The following is an 18,002-nucleotide window of genomic DNA, read 5'->3' as shown; positions in this document are numbered from 1 at the left end:
CCCGCGGAGTGTGCGGCCGACGGTCCCCTGATAGTGACCCGGGCATCAGTGCTGACAGGAGCCGGAGGGCAGGATGACGAGGGCAAGCTGAGCCCGGGCAAGAAGAAGAAGAAGAAGGCGGCGGGCAGCAGGATCATGCTGGTGAAGAGGATCCTGATGAAGGATGGGGGCACGGTGAGTGTGCCCGGAGGTGGGCTGACTGCCAGGGTCTCCATGCCAGTGTGCTGAGGAATGTGCAGCTGGCACCTGAGGCTGTGGCTTGGCTTCCACCAATGTTTGGCTACTATGATTTGATATTAGCTCTTGGATGGTGACAGGTGACTGACACACACTGTTAGCCGGGGATTATGGGTGATCCTTTGTGGATGTGGGTAATCCTGAGTGTTTGCTCTGCCGTGGTGACTCCCTAGCCTCAGGTCCTCACATGGAATGTCGCTTGCCAAGAACAGACGCACGGACGAGGACCTGCACCCACACAACAGAACTGGCACCTTGCCATGTGCATTTGTACTAGGTGCTTTCCGTGCCAGATTGGCTACTTCATGGCTGCATGTGGTGGTCTCTATTGCCCAGTGTGAATGGGGTGTGCATCTGAGCTGCTCTAAGGGCTAATTGAGACGTGGGGTGAAACAAGGTCCAGATGTGGGGACTGACCATGGGTCTCCTGACCACCACTTGACAGCCTCACAGGCGGGTATGAGGCAGTTGAGCTCAGGCCGGGATGCCCGTGACCAGTCTGTACGCAGACAATATTTTACAGATGTCTGAGTTCGTCCTAACACTGTCCAGTCAGTGGATTACACCATTTCTGGTCCGTGGCAATAGAGAGAGCACGGACGAACCAGACCCTGCCCAGGGGATGTACAATCCTATTGTGGAGCTCTGGCATCTGGATCTCCTGTGCTTCCCCTGCTGCTGGGAGATGGTTGCCCACGGATCTCCCTGGCTGCTGCTCATTAGAAGTGTGTCTGTAAGGGCTTGTTCACACTGTATTTGGTAGTACATTCATTTCTCTGCAGGGCTTCCATCTGAATCCCTGTCTTGGGCCTCATGCAGACATCCGTGAATCTCGGTGTGATCACATAGCGCAGTGCACAGGCTCCTGACCGGAGCATGATGGCTTATATTTCTATGAGGCCATCACACTCTGGTCGAGAGACCCGTAAACAGTCCGTGCGTTGCAGCCCATGATCGGACCGAGATCAACGCACGTCTGTATGAGCCTTTAGTCTACTTATACGTTCTTGTGTCTGTCTGATAAGATTGACACCACCAGGAAAGGTGCAGACTGGGCCCAAAGTTTCCTACGTAGAACTTCGATTTAATTATTCACCTCTATGGCTCCATCAGGATTATGTCTGAATCCTTTTGTTTGGGAATACAGACGGAGACAGGAACACATTGTGAACAGGACCCAAGATCCCATACCTGGAGCCGTCCTGACACTTTGTCAGAGGGTTATAAGATCACACATCATTGACAACGGGCAACCTTGTTGGCTCTTGTTGTTCAGAATTTATCAGGCGTTGTCAGTAATAGCGCTGTTTGGGGGAACAGGGCATTTCTAGAAAATAGAAAAGTGTGCAGAAGGTTTTGAATCAGTTTTACATTTTTAAAATTGTTCAGATGTCTCAGCTCCCATTGATCTCTAGCGGGGATGATCTGACCTTTGGAAATTCGGGTTTGTCAGAGCCCAAAGTTCGGTTAGAGTACCCAAAATTGAACCCGAACCGCATAGAAATCAAAGGTGACCTGAACTTTGAACCTGGAAAATATCTCTCCCGCTTTCCCTGTCTTCCTCTCCAGACTCCCAAACTGTAAAACAGACTTTTGCCCACTAGGTGTCCGGAACAAAACCCTAACCATACAGTTCGGGTTCACTCATCTCTAATCTCTAGGTACCTACTCAGAATTGGGCACTTGTGACTGACCAGAAAGGGGTTGTCCAGCGCCTCTCATTTCTGAGGGTGTTAGGCTCTACTGATGTGGTTTCCATGGGCTTCTTGTAAGGTCTCATGCATGACTGGCAGACGGTGCCAACACCTGGCAAGTGGCTGACAGAGGTCACTTCAGTAATGGCTCTTCCCTCCTGCTTTGGAAATATTAGGCTTTAGATTACCCCTTTACCTTCTGAAATCACTGGAGAATATAGTACTTCATTAGTATATGGCTTTATCTGTGGCTTTCCTTGGAGCTCCCAATCTCTGGAGAACGCACTGCATTAATATAGTAATTGGTTCTCCTGAGTCCTGTATCTGTGGTGTCGGGGATGACTTAGTTGAATGTGAAGTTTTGCCTCTGGCTGAGGTTAGGCTCTCGGTCTGTAAAACATCTACTATAATGCTTCCTCTCAGGGCAGATCCTCTCCACCTACTAGAAAGGAAACTAGACTGACGCAGATACTATACTTGTATGAAACTGATAAACAGCGGTAAAATACTTCAAGCATGTGTCATGGTGATAAGCATGAGAATGACTGTTCCATATTGATATGAGAGCTGTGCATGTATGGTCGCCCTCATTAACACCAAGGTGTTCAGCATGTCTTGCTGCACAATTTCAGCCGGGTATATTTTTTTCTGAAACGCTAGATTGTTTCAGAGACATCATGATGTGAAGATCTGGCCAGAGACTATAGGGAGCCACCCTGGCCGGCTTCTTCCTACATGGCCTCAGGTGATTGACAATTCTCTCCTTTGTGTACATAGGGAGAGACCTGTAAGTCAGCAGGGGCAGAGAGAAGCCGGCTTGGGTCCTCACTGGACTCTGCCACAATGGTTTGGGCAACATGAATCAAGCGACAGGTTCCCTTTTAAAGCAGGGAAGTCAAACTCAATGCCGAAAACCAAAATGAAAAACTTGGACAAAGTTGTGTGCCAACTTGTATACAGGTTAATGGGTCCCGCTTAGTCCTCCGTACAGTATAGCGGGTCCAGATAGGGGAGGTGGTTCTGGTGGTGTGAGCCAAATACAATCCCCCTGTGGGCCAGATTTGGCCCGTGGGCCAGAGTTTGACTTATGCTTTAAAGTCATCTTTGCCCAAAAAAATACTACCTGTCCAGACCTTTCCCTAGAAGATCACGATACCACAGGTCTGTTATTCATGGCTGCTTACTGTGTCCATGTAATAGTATTACTGAAGATATTTTAGGCTCTGTTCACATCTGTGTCTTCATTTCAATTTCTTTCTCTTTAAGTCTACCTATAGCTATTGTGTTCTTCAGAATACAATGCCAGGTCCGAAGGAGTTTCATCCTGGACTCTATTCCTTTTCTTTAGGTCTATTAATAAGTGTTGTGCAGAGTTGGATATGATTGCGGTGCTTTGTTTGTTATGTAGGAGCGAGGCAAGGTTACTACACAAGAGAGCCTGCGACAATCATTCCTCTCACCTCCGGGATGTCTTATTGTTCTGTACACAGTGACTTGAGGCTGCAGAAGTCTACACAGAACTTGGGGACGTTCTGCTGGTGATAAGTAATTACTAAGCCAGCGCTTGTCTATAATAACCTCTTGTCTCTGCCAAGGCAGGTATATACTGCAGAGTATTATGGATTCCGCAGACACTGCAGGAAGGAGGCCGCCAGACTGGAATCTCTGCTGTTTGACTTTCCACTATACGCTGGGCTTGTAAATGCAGAATCCTCATGTAGGAGCACCCGGACTTACACACGGACTTAGACGTGTAGCTTCCTATTTGTAGGCTTTTCTAATTAAGACTGAACTTGTGTGCGAGTGCCAGACTTTCCTGATCCGGCCTTTGCTCAGACCATTTGCAATCTCTAGTTACAGCACATAAATCACCCTAACAGGCCATTAAAGAGGACCGTTCACTGGATTGTTTAATTCCTACTGAGCACTTCATCCAGTTGTCGCTGTACGGGGAGGTGCACGTGGCAAAGGTGCGGCAAACAATGATCACAATGCATGGCAATGAGAAAATTGCTGCGCACCTGTCTCATTTTGTTCCGCTTCTGGGTTTGGAAACATTGAAACGGTTAAAAGAAGTAATGTTCATTCTTCGGGCGGCTCTATATACTTGAAAGAGTAGAGAAAACACGCCATCGGTGGAGCCACCGCATAAATGACTAAGAAGACTCTTCGGAAAAACGACTGCTGGCGTTTTTGCCTTGTAAACCCTTAGGCTATTGTCACACTACCGATCGGAGCCACGTGTCCCTGATCCTTCCTCACAACTTCTGTGAGTTCCGGGTTTAGGATAATGTGAAGCGAGCTTATAAATTTTATAGATTTATTTACTCAGAGCGATGCTAGGTACAACATATACAAGCGGTTACAAGATATATATATATAGATTAGATTAGTAGTCAGACAAATACAGTAAGGAAGCAGTAATACGATACAGTAAAATTAAAAGTGAATATACCACACTTTCATCAAAGGTCTCTGGACACGGCAGGAAGGGTGCTGTCATGGGTCCAGGGCGGTTCCTTATGTCTTTCTGCGACAGGTGACCCTCAACAGAAGACCCCTCCTCTCTCACAGAGGGACACATTTATACGTAACTTGGGCAGGGCAGAAAATAGGCGATTTACACTACAAAGGTATATATCCTAGCTGACCTGTATTCAATTCTCTCCTTGCTTGTCACCCTGGTGTGAACGGAGGCTCCCAGGGGTTGATGTATAGAAGGGAAACAAATGCTGATGTAAGTACTTTGTCCTCTCTGAGGTGAGACTGCAGGCCCAGGTACCCATTGTGTTAATGCTGATTACCTGGAAGCAGCAGGAAGAAGGGGGTAACACCATTTCCCCTGGGGTCCTTTGAAGTCAGACAGACTAGCATTCCTGCTGAGACCTTCATAACTGGGAATATGAATTTCCAGTCCCTGGCCTCACCACACTATATTCACACATGTTGGGTTTTTCAGCGTCACAAATCTGCAGGTTTTGATGCATTTTTTTGTGTTTTTTTCAGTTTTTTTTTCAGTGTTTTTTTTTTTATGCGTTTTTTTCACCACCCATTATTTCCAATGGGTGCAAAAACGCTGAAAGAAGTGACATTCTCTATTTTCCAAAAACCCAACCAAGGCACAAAATACGCAACCAAAGAAAACCCATGATGTGTGAACAGAGAATTCTGGTTTCTCATAGTTTGCTGGTACAGCAAAACGCAGTTGAAAATTTACATAAAAATCTGCTGCAAAAACAGCTGAAAAACCCAACATGTGTGAACATTACCTTAGACGTGGTGTTTAGATACCCTGTTACTGAAATGTCAGCACTATCATCCACGGTATAGCCATTATTTGCTCTGACTTTTCCAGATTATATTAGGTCATGGTGGGGGACTGGACGATTCCCACCGTGCGAGTCTATATAAATGCGAGTTCTCTAAGATTTCTTTGTTAGCAGGTTACTGGGACATGTCAGGAGATTGCTTCTTTCTCATGTGAACCCTATCCGTCACTAATGTGACTATCCCATTCACTGCAGTTGGTCAGCATGTGCTTAAGCTTATCGTGCAAAGGCCCTTAGGCTATGTTCATACAGTGCAGTATGGCAGCAGTTTTTCTGCAGATAAAACCTCTTCTAGCAGTAAAGAAGCTGCTTACATGAAATTTTTTTTGATGTGGATTGTATGTGTCATGTCTACAGTACATGTTTTAAGAAAGTTGGATTTAGTCACCAAAAATGCATGGTTATGTTTTTTTTTTTTTCAGCGTTTTGGCCTATTTATTCAGCCCTTTAGCTCCTGCCAGAGGTGTCTACTAGCTGCGTACTCTTCTCCCCAGACAGAATGTATACGGGGTCCGCAGGAATAGCTGTCCGCTTCTATGGTGTACTGGCACCTTATAAACATTCCATCATACTATGTCCTACTTGGCCCTTGATCCTTTTTTGGAAGGGGCTTTGGCTGGTGTGTTTTATATACTACCAGCAATGTATGTGTTAAATAGAAGTAAGCCATCGGGGTAGTTTTCCAGGTTTCCCGGCCCAGAGGGTGGTGAAGCATTGCTGCTATTTTCGAATCCAGGTCACCCCTTTTCCTCTCCATCCCTCATACACCAGCAGGAGGCTTGTTAGTATGGGGCTGACGCTGAAGTGACACATTTGTCACCCGGCTCCGGGTTAGACTTCTCTATATATGTGTCATATTTGGCATTGCATCGTTGTAGAATGCACACACTGATCTGGATCTGGTGCCGGACCCACGCTCCAACATAATCTAATTGTTACTTAATCCTGACGTAAAATTAGATCTAGAAGTCATTTCATAAGCGCAGGTTAAGCCTGGTTAAGCTTGGCGAGCGTGTCTATTCTGTGTGGTGAGATGACTGAATACTACCATATACTGCAGATATGTCATAGGGTGCTTGTACATGTGGTAAAGTGTAGCACCATCGTGTATGAAGGGGGCACAATGTACGCTAGATAACCATTCTGGCCTGTTACATATAGAAGCAACGTCTCTTGCTCCGTCTCCTGTTTGATTTGTGCCAAACAACCTTTTAGTAGAAAGGTCTCAATCTTCTTCCCCACGTGCCTGAACATGGAGATGCTTCGGCCTTATAATTAATCTTGGCTCATGGAAAATGTGAAAGGAAAAAAAAAAAAAAAAAGATACTAAAAAAGTTGAAAATTCTTATCTACATTTCATTTGCATGTTTTCATTCTTGGTCATTTGAGAGTCCTGTTTTCTGCTCTGTGAACATCATAATTAAAAGGTTATTCTCAAGTTGTCTCCTGAGCAATACAAGCTCTCAACAGTGGCGTAACTAGAGTCTGATGTGTGATGCGCCCCTCCTAGTCCTCCGCACAGTGTGATGCGCCCCTCCTAGTCCTCCGCACAGTGTGATGCGCCCCTCCTAGTCCTCCGCACAGTGTGATGCGCCCCTCCTAGTCCTCCGCACAGTGTGATGCGCCCCTCCTAGTCCTCCGCACAGTGTGATGCGCCCCTCCTAGTCCTCCGCACAGTGTGATGCGCCCCTCCTAGTCCTCCGCACAGTGTGATGCGCCCCTCCTAGTCCTAGCTGCTGGCCTCTGATTGGCTGGCAGCGTGTATGGCCGTGCACGGATCCGATGGGTCTTTGTGCTACAATGCACTTCAGCTGGCTGTGCGTCTGAGGTTGGTCCCTCACCCGCCGGACCTGGTAGTTAGTGGTAGTTACGCCCCTGGCTCTCATCTCCTTACTTCCTGATTTCTGGCAGGGAGGGCTCTCCTCCTTGAGTGACAGTTCTACTAGTTCTAGTAGAACTACAAGGCTACGTTCCCACAATAAGCTTGGTGCGCTTTTGATGCTGTGGTTCCAGAAAAGTGAATGGGGTTTATAGAAATCTCATGCCGATGTTTTATTTTACTAAGCATAAACTGACCTGTGGTGCGTGTTTCAAATCTGTAGCATGTGAATTTCTCTTGCGGGTACGCTGATTTTTCTGTCCGGATTCTCCCCATATACTTAAATTAGATGTAGAAAATCTGCAGGTAAAAAGCGCAAATGCATTTTTAGTGTGTTTCCACAGCAGAAATGCATAAAAAATGCTTGTAATCCAAACCTGCCTCAACAATACCAGCAAGTATCAAAAACAAAACAGCTTTATTTAAAGCAGGACACGCCAACAAGAGACAAAGAATGCAGCGTCAAAACCACACTAAAAACTCGTTAGAAAAAAACACAATGAAGAACCACAAGTAACCTAATTTAGATAGGTACAGAAATTCTGCAGTGTTAAAAACTTGCCCGAACCTCATCGTGGGAGCTCAGCACAAGTTCTGCTATAACACATTTAGCTCTGTGGTTTGTCCTGGAGTGTACTGCTACAGCTGCTTCTCACAAAATTAGAATATCATCAAAAAGTTAGTTTATTTCAGTTCTTCAATACAAAAAGTGAAACTCCTATATTATATAGTCATTACAAACAAAGTGATCTATTTCTGTTAATGTTGATGATTATGGCTTACAGCCAATGAAAACACAAGTCATTATCTCAGTAAATTAGAATACTTTATAACCGCTTGAAAAATGTTGTAAAATCTAAAATGTTGGCCTACTGAAATGTATGTTCAGTAAATGCACTCAATACTTGGTCGGGGCTCCTTTGCATCAATTACTGCCTCAATGCGGCATGGCATGGAGGTGATCAGCCTGTGGCACTGCTGAGGTGTTATGGAAACCCAGGTTGCTTTGATAGCAGCCTTCAGCTCGTCTGCATTGTTGGGTCTGGTGTCTCTCATCTTCCTCTTGACAATACCCCATAGATTCTCTATGGAGTTAAGGTCAGGTGAGTTTGCTGGCCAATCAAGCACAGTGATACTGTTGTTTGTAAACCAGGTATTGGTACTTTTGGCAGTGTGGACAGGTGCCAAGTCCTGCTGGAGAATGAAATTTCCATCTCCAAAAAGCTTGTCAGCAGAGGGAAGCATGAAGTGCTCTAAAATTTCCTGGTAGACGGCTGCGCTGACTTTGGTCTTGATAAAACACAGTGGACCTACACCAGCAGATGACATGGCTCCCCAAATCATCACTGATTGTGGAAACTTCACACTAGACCTCAAGCAGCTTGGATTGTGTGCCTCTCCACTCATCCTCCAGACTCTGGGACCTTGATTTCCAAATAAAAATTGGAACTCTGGGACCTTGTGGAGTGTGTCAGTGACTGCCTTCTGGACATCTGTCAAGTCAGCAGTCTTTCCCATGATTGTGGAGCCTACTGAAACAGACTAAGGGACCCTTTTAATTGCTTAGGAAGCCTTTGCAGGTGTTTTTTGTTAATTATTCTAATTTACTGAGATAATGACTTCTGAGTTTTCATTGGCTGTAAGCCATAATCATCAACATTAACAGAAATAAACACTTGAAATAGATCACTCTGTTTGTAATGACTCTACATATTATATGAATTTCACTTTTTGTATTGAAGAACTGAAATTAACTTTTTAATGATATTCTAATTTTGAGAAGCACCTGTATCACTTTTATACATAGATAACGGCATTTCAACAAGCACACAGCTCGAGACAGTAAGAGGCATGATTAAGTGCTCATGCAGACGTCTGTGGATCTTGGTTCAATCATGGACCGCATTGAACGGGCTAGATGCGAGTCCCTGGACCAGAGCAAGACAGCTTTATATATTTCTATGAGGCTTTTATGCTCTGGTCAGGAGACCAGCCGCCATTCCGTGCATTGTGCTCTGTGATCGGACAGAGATCCATGGATGTCTACATGAGCCCTAACTGCAGTGAGAGACGCTGATGATGGAGGTGCGTTATTTTGCAACACTAATAACAGCAGCTTGTCAGGAACCAAGAGGGAATGGGAGCGAGGTGAGCAGATAACTGCTGTATAGAAATTATTGGGCTCGGGAGAGGAGGCTGGCTGCTATATCGGGAATTAACAGTTCTCCTGGAATGTAACTACTCTACACACTCTGCCAGGCTCTGAGCAGGCACTAGTGGTTGACCTCCATGGAAACAAGCTGTACATTATGATAGATAAAAGCTCCCATTGCAGGAGAAGGACAGTAGATAGGAAAGGAGTCAACTGCAAGCTTGCATATTTTCATGCTGTTAAACTAAAGCAATTTAATAACTTGAGAATACCCTTTTGATACTTGGGGGCCTGATTCATTATTGCATTTGTGCCTATTTTTGTCTCCTTTTTCTTGTTTGTTTTCATGTCATATTTTTCTTTTTTTTTTAAAGTTGCACCTATTTTGAAGTCTGTTTTCTATTTGTTTGCCTGGGCTTTTTTGTTTTCGTTCACTATTGTGAGCATTGTTTTTGTTTCTCAGCTGTATGTAGCCGATTTGTCGAGGACTTTTTAAGAAGCTGCTGAATTTTTGCGCCAATGTACTCCAGTCCCACCCTCATCTAATTATTTATTCATCAGAAATTTTTCGCACTTCATTTTAAAGCAGCGTGCACCTTTTTACTCGAATCCAGTGCAAAAATAGACTTAAAAAGGACAATCTCTAATTTTGCGCAGATTCATCATCCTGCATGCGCCATTTTAAAGAATTTGTAAAAACCGACGACAAATGCCATAAAACTAGGAATAAAAATTAAATAAAAAGAAAAAAATCAAACCACGAATCATGTTCTTTGAGTCTTAAAGACCAAGAAACACTATGAGGATGTCTAATGTAGTTTTGTGCGTTGTAAAGGATTTCATGGTCGTGTGACATTTCTCAGATTCTTCCTACAAATGGCTACCAAGGTGACTCCATTCAGAGCATTGACCCACAGGCATATATGGAAGCTGGATATTCCATGCACAGTTCGTTACCCCTTTATATCATGGCTGCGGGTATATAACTTCAGACCCTTTTTAAGTTATTTTATTCTTTTTAGCATTACTTTTAGTTTGGTGTTTTTGAAAGATGAAATCTGTGTAAAGCATGGCAAGCAATAGATTGAATTACATTTAATAAGGTTGTACAAGCCAGCAGTTTTCCAGACTGAACTGGTGTTTTAAGAAACTTTAAGGGATAAAGTTGCCACAAATGGGGGAATTTTCAGGCCACGTTCACACGTTGAATATTTGAGTTTTTTTTACATCAGTATTTATAAGTCAAAACCAGGAGTGGAACAATCAGAGGAAAAGTATAATAAATGCAGAAGTGGGGACGCGTTTCTATCACCCACTCCTGGTTTTGGCTTACAAATAGTGAACGTGGCCTCAGTGTGTGGAAAAAAGGCAACTTCTAATGTTCACACTTTCCCAGGTGTTGTACATCACTGGTCCTTATTGTAAAGTATGAGACTGTGATCTTGTAAAATGTTCCCATCCTCATCATTACCTGAATTTAGACTCATTAGTTTTAGCACTACAAGTATGTACAGGGGCACAGCTAGTGACTGTATTCTCACCATGGTATAAGGAATCCATCTATGTGATATAGAAAATAAAGCCCGCCATAAACATTAGATAGCTGTCGGCCGAGCAATGGTTTGGCCGATCGTTCAGCCGGCAGCTCTCTCGATTGGCTTTCCCATGCCTAGGAGCACTCGATCGGCTGAGAGCCCCTCTGTACTCTATGAAAGAGCTGTCGCCTGATATGTCCTTTTGCGGCTCAACGCCGGGAAACAATATGATTGGTAGTCTGAAATCACACATGCCGGATCAATACTTCATCTAACAATAATCTTTCCAAGGCTGCCATACACATTAGACTGTTGGCCAAACTTGCCAATATTGGTGAGTTCAGTTGACATTAGACCAATGTGTATTGGGGACTTAAAGGGGTTGTCTGATAGTTATGCTATTCATAAATAGCTATATTTAAGCCCTAACCAATTTTGTAATTTGCTTTATTATAAAATTATACCTATATCTGATTTTTCTTCTACTTCCTGTAGCTTCTATAACCCCTCCTGAAATGGCATGTCATGAAGGGATGGCACCATGGTCACTTACCACAGCTTCTGTTCCTTCGGTCCTTTGATGTCCTGTTTCAGTAGCGGTGATAGAGAAGTGACCGCTGCTTCTGTCTCTGCCGCCAGCATCTTTAGTCACCACCATCACAGTCGCTGTTGCTGTCCTTACTGCCTTGTTCTGAAACAATTCGTCATCAGGGGGCGGTGTTAGAAATCGGGTGAATGACAGCAGTGCTGCCTCTAGCTTCTATCACCACACTAAAACGATTCATCATCAGGGCTGGCACTGGTGTCACTCACCCTGCTTCTATCACCACCCCCTGATGACCTCTCATTTCAGTGAACTGAGCAGTTTTAACAGAAGTAGTGACTGTGGTGGTGGCAACTAGTATATGGGTTTAAAGGATAGAGAGAATAGTAGGAATTTTAAAATAAAGCTAATTACAAAAGTGGTTAGAGCTTAAAAATAGATGTAAATATCTATCGGAAAACACCTTTAAGATTAAGGAAGATTTGCTGTTTGCCTGTTCTTAGTGTGCAGGTTGGCCGATAAACAGAATCTCTTGCAGGTCAGTGAAATGAAGGAAGAGGTGTATTTGTCCTGGCAGTCCAGGGTGGATGGACTGGAGTTCAGAGGAAGGGTGTGTGTGAGGAAATGCATTGTAGTGCCATTGTCTGTGTACTATAACAGTCTGAGTATGGTCTCATGGGAATCCACCTATGGAAGACTATTATTGTACATGCTATAAGATCTCGCTGGTAATATCCTTAACCACTCCCCGGCCAGGCGATAATTCCATTTTTGCGCTTTAATTTTTCCTCTCCTTCCATGATTTTTTTTATCTTTGAGCCTACATAGCCATTGTTTTGTTGTGGGGCAAGTTGTGGTTTTGCATGACTCCATTCATTTTACCTTATAGCAGACTCGAAAACAGGGGACATTTCCAAGTATGGTGAAATTGTGCGCAGAATTGCTGTTGTTTTATTTTTCCTATTTTATTTTTTTCCTTCAGCGCTCACTATGCAGTAAAAATGACCAGGCAATATCATTCTCCATTTTCTTTCTGAAAGTCGTGAAAAATTTTTTTTTCTTCTGTCACTATTTTTCGATAGCGGTAATGATGTCATATTTTTTTTTTTTTCAATGGGCTTTTTTTTTGTTTATGAGCAAGTTGATTTTCCTTTTTTTATTGATACCATTTTGGTGTAAATACCTTTTTAATTATGTTTTTTTTTCTTATTGCATTTTTTTTCTAGTGCAGCGGCAATCAAGGAAATCTTCGCAATCCTGGCGTGTTCAATTTTTCCCCTTCTCCCATGACAGCACCACCTGAGAGAGGGTATCCGCCCACCAAGGACAGGAACCTACTGAATAAAAAGGCGGTACCTCTCCTCCGCATCAGTTTTTGGTTCCTGTCCCTGATGGGAGCCTCACCAGGTGGTACCTCACGTACCTGGATTATGGACGGTGCGGCCTGGAGGCCGTGGAAGCAGCAGATGGTCCCTGTTCCCAGCCCGTCTGGCTGCTGCCCGGGTCTGCGTGTGGGGAGGAGGTGCTGTTTTCCTTCGGATGCCTCCCCGCGTGCGCCGGGGCCTGCGGCCGGGTCTGCGCCTCGCAAAGATGAACTGAGCGCGCCGGCCGGCAGGTCTTCCGGGCTGCGCACGTGGGGGTCGCGTCGCACCCTCTGACGGAGCGCGCCGGAAGTCCGGGCTGCGCACGCGCGGGGTGCTGACGCGCCCGATCACGGAGTGCGCCGGAAACCGGGTCTGCGCATGCGCGGGTGGGAAGCTGTCATCCCGCTGCAAGCGCGCCGGGTGCCGCTGGGCTGCGCACGCGCAGAGGCAGGTGGATCTGCGGGTAGCGCGCCAGCTGGCTAAAATTAAAAAAAAAAAAAAAAGGAAAAAGAGAGATGAGCACGCTGCCGGAAGGGGAGGAGCCTAAAGGAGGTGGAGCCCTACTGCTTTTAAGGATGGGGAGCAATCAGGATGGCGGTGTCTGCATCCCCGCCATGATGAATGAGGAACCGCAGTCACCTGGGCAGCAGCTGTCACCGCCACGGGAAGTACAGCAGCAGCCACAGCCATCAAAGCAGCGCAAGCAGCTCAAACAAATGGAACGGGAATCTTCCCATCGACAAAGTCATAGCAGTGAGGGGCGTACGAGTTCCGGCAAGACTGGTCAGAAAAGACTTCGTCAGTCCACCTCCGCCAGATGGGAGCCCTCATGTGAACGGCAACCACCGCCTCCGGTACCCTAGTCTGAACGGCAGTGTGGTGAGTGATCTTCGTGAAAGTCTCACCTTGAATAATGTGCTCTTCTCTCTCTCTCTCTCTCTCTCTCTTTTCCTCCTTCTTCTCCTTTTATTTCTTGGGGCAGGAGGCGAAGAAGTGTAGTGCTAAAAATAAAAACAGGGAGTGTGCTTTATGCAAAATCGGTCTTCCCACCTCCTATGCCAAAAACCTATGCTCAGACTGTATTCAGAAAACCATTGCAGAGGAGTCCCCCAGGTTTTCTTTAGAATTAAAGGATCTAATCCAGACAGAGGTCAGAGAGTCTTTAAGAGGCTTAACCTCACTCAAAAAGAAGAAGCGAAAACTAGTTTCTTCAGAATCAGAGGAATCAGTGGAGTCCCGTTTTACGAGAGAACTGCCTTCCTCCTCTAATCACTCCTCATCGTCATCGGAGTCTTCGGATGATAATGGGGGGGGCAGACCTTGTTTTTCGGTTGATAATACTGAGAGACTAGTTAAAGCCGTCAGAGGGACTATGGGTATTACCGATACCAAAGTGCCCAGAACAGTCCAGGATGTTATGTTCGGGGGCTTAGACCAAAGGAGGAGACGCTCATTCCCGGTCAATGACAGGATTAAATCTCTGATAGAAAGGGAATGGAAGAAACCGGAGAGGAAGGGTCAGCTGCCGTCATCCTCCAAGCGGAGGTACCCCTTTGAGGATGAGGATGCGGCTAAATGGGACAAAACCCCTAAGATTGACGTGGCCATTTCAAAATCTTCAAAAAAATCCACTCTGCCCTTTGAGGATTTAGGAGCCTTAAAAGACCCGCTGGATAAAAAAGCGGAGTCCTTCCTTAAGCAAACCTGGGAGTCGTCAGCAGGGGCCCTTAAACCGGCAGTAGCAGCGACCTGCACTGCTAGATCTATGATGATCTGGCTTCAACAATTGGAAGACCAGATCAGGGGGAATGTGTCCAGGGAGAAAATTCTATCAGACCTTCCTCTTGTGCAGGGAGCGGCTGCATTCCTGGCAGATGCATCGGCAGATTCAGTTAGGCTGGCTGCCCGGTCTGCAAACCTCTCTAATGCAGCCCGTAGGGCGCTATGGCTCAAGAGCTGGCCAGGAGATGTGCAGTCAAAGTCTAAACTGTGCTCAATCCCTTGTGAGGGGGACTTCTTGTTCGGCAAAGGTCTAGATGACATCCTAGATAAAGCCGCAGACAAAAAACATGGATTTCCCACGGTGTCTGGTTCCCGATTTAACAGTTCCTTTCGGAAGAGAAAATACAGCCGCAGTAAAGCTCCCAGAGACCAAGGTAGCTGGAAAGACCGAAAGCCGTATAGCAGAGGCTTCATGTTTGGGGGTCCCTCCTCCGAGAATAAGAAAGCCCCTAAGTGACAGTTCCCCCCAGGTGGGAGGAAGATTGTCCCACTTCCTGCCTGCCTGGAAGAAAATTTCATCCAATTCTTGGATCTTAGGGATAATCAGGAGGGGGCTCACACTAGAGTTCAAGAGCAGGCCCAAGAACACTGTCAAAATATCAGCCCCCAGAGGTTTAGTGGAACAGATAGCCTTACAGCAGGAAGTTCTCTCTCTGCTCAGGAAAGGAGTTCTGGTGGAAACACCTGCACCCGAGCAAGGAAGAGGATTCTATTCGACCCTCTTTCTAATAAAGAAGCCGGACGGCTCCTTCAGGACCATTGCGAACTTAAAGAGACTGAACGACCATTTAATCTACAGGCCTTTCAAGATGGAAACAATAAAATCAGCCATAAAGATGTTATTTCCGGACTGTTTTATGTGCGTCCTCGATCTGAAGGACGCCTACTACCACGTCCCGATTTTGCCAGATCATCAACAGTTTCTAAGAGTAGCTGTACAATTCGGCAGGCACGTAAGACATTTTCAGTTCGCAGCTCTTCCCTTTGGCATTTCCATGGTGCCGAGAGTCTTCACAAAAATCATTCTGGAGGTCACAGCGCACTTGAGGGAAAGAGATATTTTAGTCATCCCTTATCTGGACGACTTCTTAGTAGTGGGCAGATCAAGTCAACTCTGTGCTCTAGCCCTGGCGGACGTCATGGCCAGTCTAAGACGCCTAGGTTGGCTGTTAAATCTGGAGAAGTCAAGGCTGGAACCAAAGAGGGTTCAGTCTTTCCTGGGTCTCATTCTGGACTCGGAAAACCAAACCTGTCTTCTGCCAGAGGAAAAGAAACTGAAGATCAGATCCCTAACATCTCAGATTGTCAACAATCCGACCATCACCCTGAGGAGTGCAATGTCTCTGTTGGGTACAATGACGTCTTGCATTCCGGCGGTTCAGTGGGCCCAGCACCATTCCAGATGTCTTCAACAGGAGATTCTGGCAGCGGACAGGCGGCTCAAAGGTCGCCTGAATGGGAAAATATCTCTTCCAGATGTTGTGATCAACTCCCTGGACTGGTGGACATCTCCGGTCAACCTATCTTTGGGGGTTCCTTGGACCTTCCAGGTGTCGGATACAATTACAACAGACGCAAGTGCGGAAGGTTGGGGAGCTCACCTAAGGGATCGTTCTGTACAAGGCCTCTGGTCGGACAGCGAGACAAGCCTCTCTTCCAACATGAAAGAGCTGTTGGCAGCCAGAAATGCGCTAAAAGAATTCAGTTCTGTTCTTCAGGGTCCTCACGTCAGGATAATGTCAGACAACAGATCAACAGTCGCCTACATCAATCATCAGGGGGGTACCAGGTCTCTCCCTCTGATGTTAATAGCTTATCAGATCTTCAGGTTTGCCGAGAGTCGGCTGGTTACGCTCTCGGCACTGCATATAAAAGGGGAAGAGAACATAAAGGCCGATTTCTTGAGTCGTCACATCTTGAAACAAGGAGAGTGGGAGTTGAATCCAGCCGTTTTTCAGCAGATTGTGGATCGGTGGGGACAGCCCCAGATAGATCTGTTTGCAAACAGACACAATCGGAAGACCGAAACCTTTTGCTCCCTGAATCCAAAAGAGGGGGCGTTTGCGGTGGACGCGCTGCAGATTCAGTGGGATTTCACTCTAGCTTATGCCTTTCCCCCTTTAGTACTGATCCCTACTATCCTGAGGAAGATCCGAGAGGAACGGGCGAGGGTTATATTGATCGCCCCGTTCTGGCCCAAGAGACCATGGTTCACTTGGATGAAGAGAATGTCCCAAGCAGATCCATGGGTTCTTCCGGACATCCCGGATCTCCTCAGGCAGGGCCCAGTCTGTCATCCCCAAAGAGCGGGCCTGCATTTGACGGCTTGGATTTTGAGAGGTCGCTATTGACGCAAAGGGGGTTTTCTCCAGATCTTGTTACTACCCTTCTAGCAAGTAGAAAGCCGATAACAACTAGAATCTATGGTAGAACCTGGGCTAAGTTCTTGTCTACCTCGGGTCAGTCTGCCAAAGGGAGGGTTCCTATTGAGGCCATACTAGAATTCCTCCAGAAGGGGTTAAACATGGGACTAGCCACCAGTACTCTTAAGGTACAGGTATCTGCTCTGGGGGCACTGTATAATTATGACTTGGCAGCAAATAGATGGATCATTAGATTTATTAAAGCCTGTCATAGATCCAGACCTATTCCTGTTCCAAGAATGCCTCCTTGGGACCTTAATTTAGTTCTGGAAGCATTAACCAAACCTCCCTTCGAGCCCTTAGAGAAGGTTTCAGAAAAAATCTTAACTTTAAAGACTGCGCTATTGGTGGCCCTGACATCAGCTCGTAGAGTCAGTGACTTACACGCACTATCCATTAACCATCCATTCACTCAAGTATGTATGGATAGAGTAATCTTAAGACCAGACCCGGCCTATCTTCCAAAGGTAGCCTCCAAGTTCCATAGGACTCAAGTAATCACTCTCCCTTCCTTCTATCCTAATCCTAGGGATTCTGAGGAATATAAGCTTCACACCTTAGATGTTAGGAGGGTGTTAGTCCAGTATTTGGAAGTGACAAAAGCCTGGAGAAAGAGTGACGCTTTATTTATATCCTTTCAGGGGGCTAGGAAAGGACTTAAGGTTACAAGGGGGACCATAGCTAGATGGGTCAGGAATACTATTACCTTAGCCTACTCTTCTAGCAATCTGCCGGTTCCTGAGAACCTGAAGGCCCATTCCACCAGAGCGGTAGCTGCTTCCTGGGCTGAGAAGGCGGATGTGCCCATCGACATTATATGTAAGGCGGCAACTTGGTCATCCCCTGCTACATTTTACAAACATTACCGTCTTGACCTTTCCTCTTCTACTGATCTGTCCTTTGGTAGAAGGGTGTTGCAAGCGGTGATCCCTCCCTCTGGTATTTAATCTCTATAAATCTCTCAGGTAGTGCTGTCATGGGAGAAGGGGAAAAGATCCTAGTTACTTACCGGTAACGGGATTTTACAGAGCCCATGACAGCACCCTATTAATTCCCTCCCCTT

The 18,002-nt window shown here is 45.8% G+C and overlaps 1 protein-coding gene across 1 annotated transcript in view; it reads left to right on the top strand.

Annotated features, from left to right (window-relative positions):
- LOC141254231 (hippocampus abundant transcript-like protein 1) overlaps positions 1–18,002 on the top strand; it is a 59,217-nt gene continuing 41,215 nt past the window's right edge. Inside the window, exon 1 of the mRNA XM_073670997.1 lies at positions 1–174. Coding sequence (XP_073527098.1) covers positions 136–174 — 39 coding nt within the window. The 5' untranslated portion in view covers positions 1–135. The remainder of the gene's footprint in view (positions 175–18,002) is intronic.

This window comes from Phyllobates terribilis, unplaced genomic scaffold (assembly GCF_046119375.1).
Source record: "Phyllobates terribilis strain yellow unplaced genomic scaffold, ASM4611937v1 Scaffold_1__5_contigs__length_1240528914, whole genome shotgun sequence".
In the NCBI taxonomy this organism is placed as follows: Eukaryota; Metazoa; Chordata; class Amphibia; order Anura; family Dendrobatidae; genus Phyllobates; species Phyllobates terribilis.
Note: the sequence above shows the minus strand (reverse complement) of the source record. Positions and strands in the feature narration are given on the sequence as shown.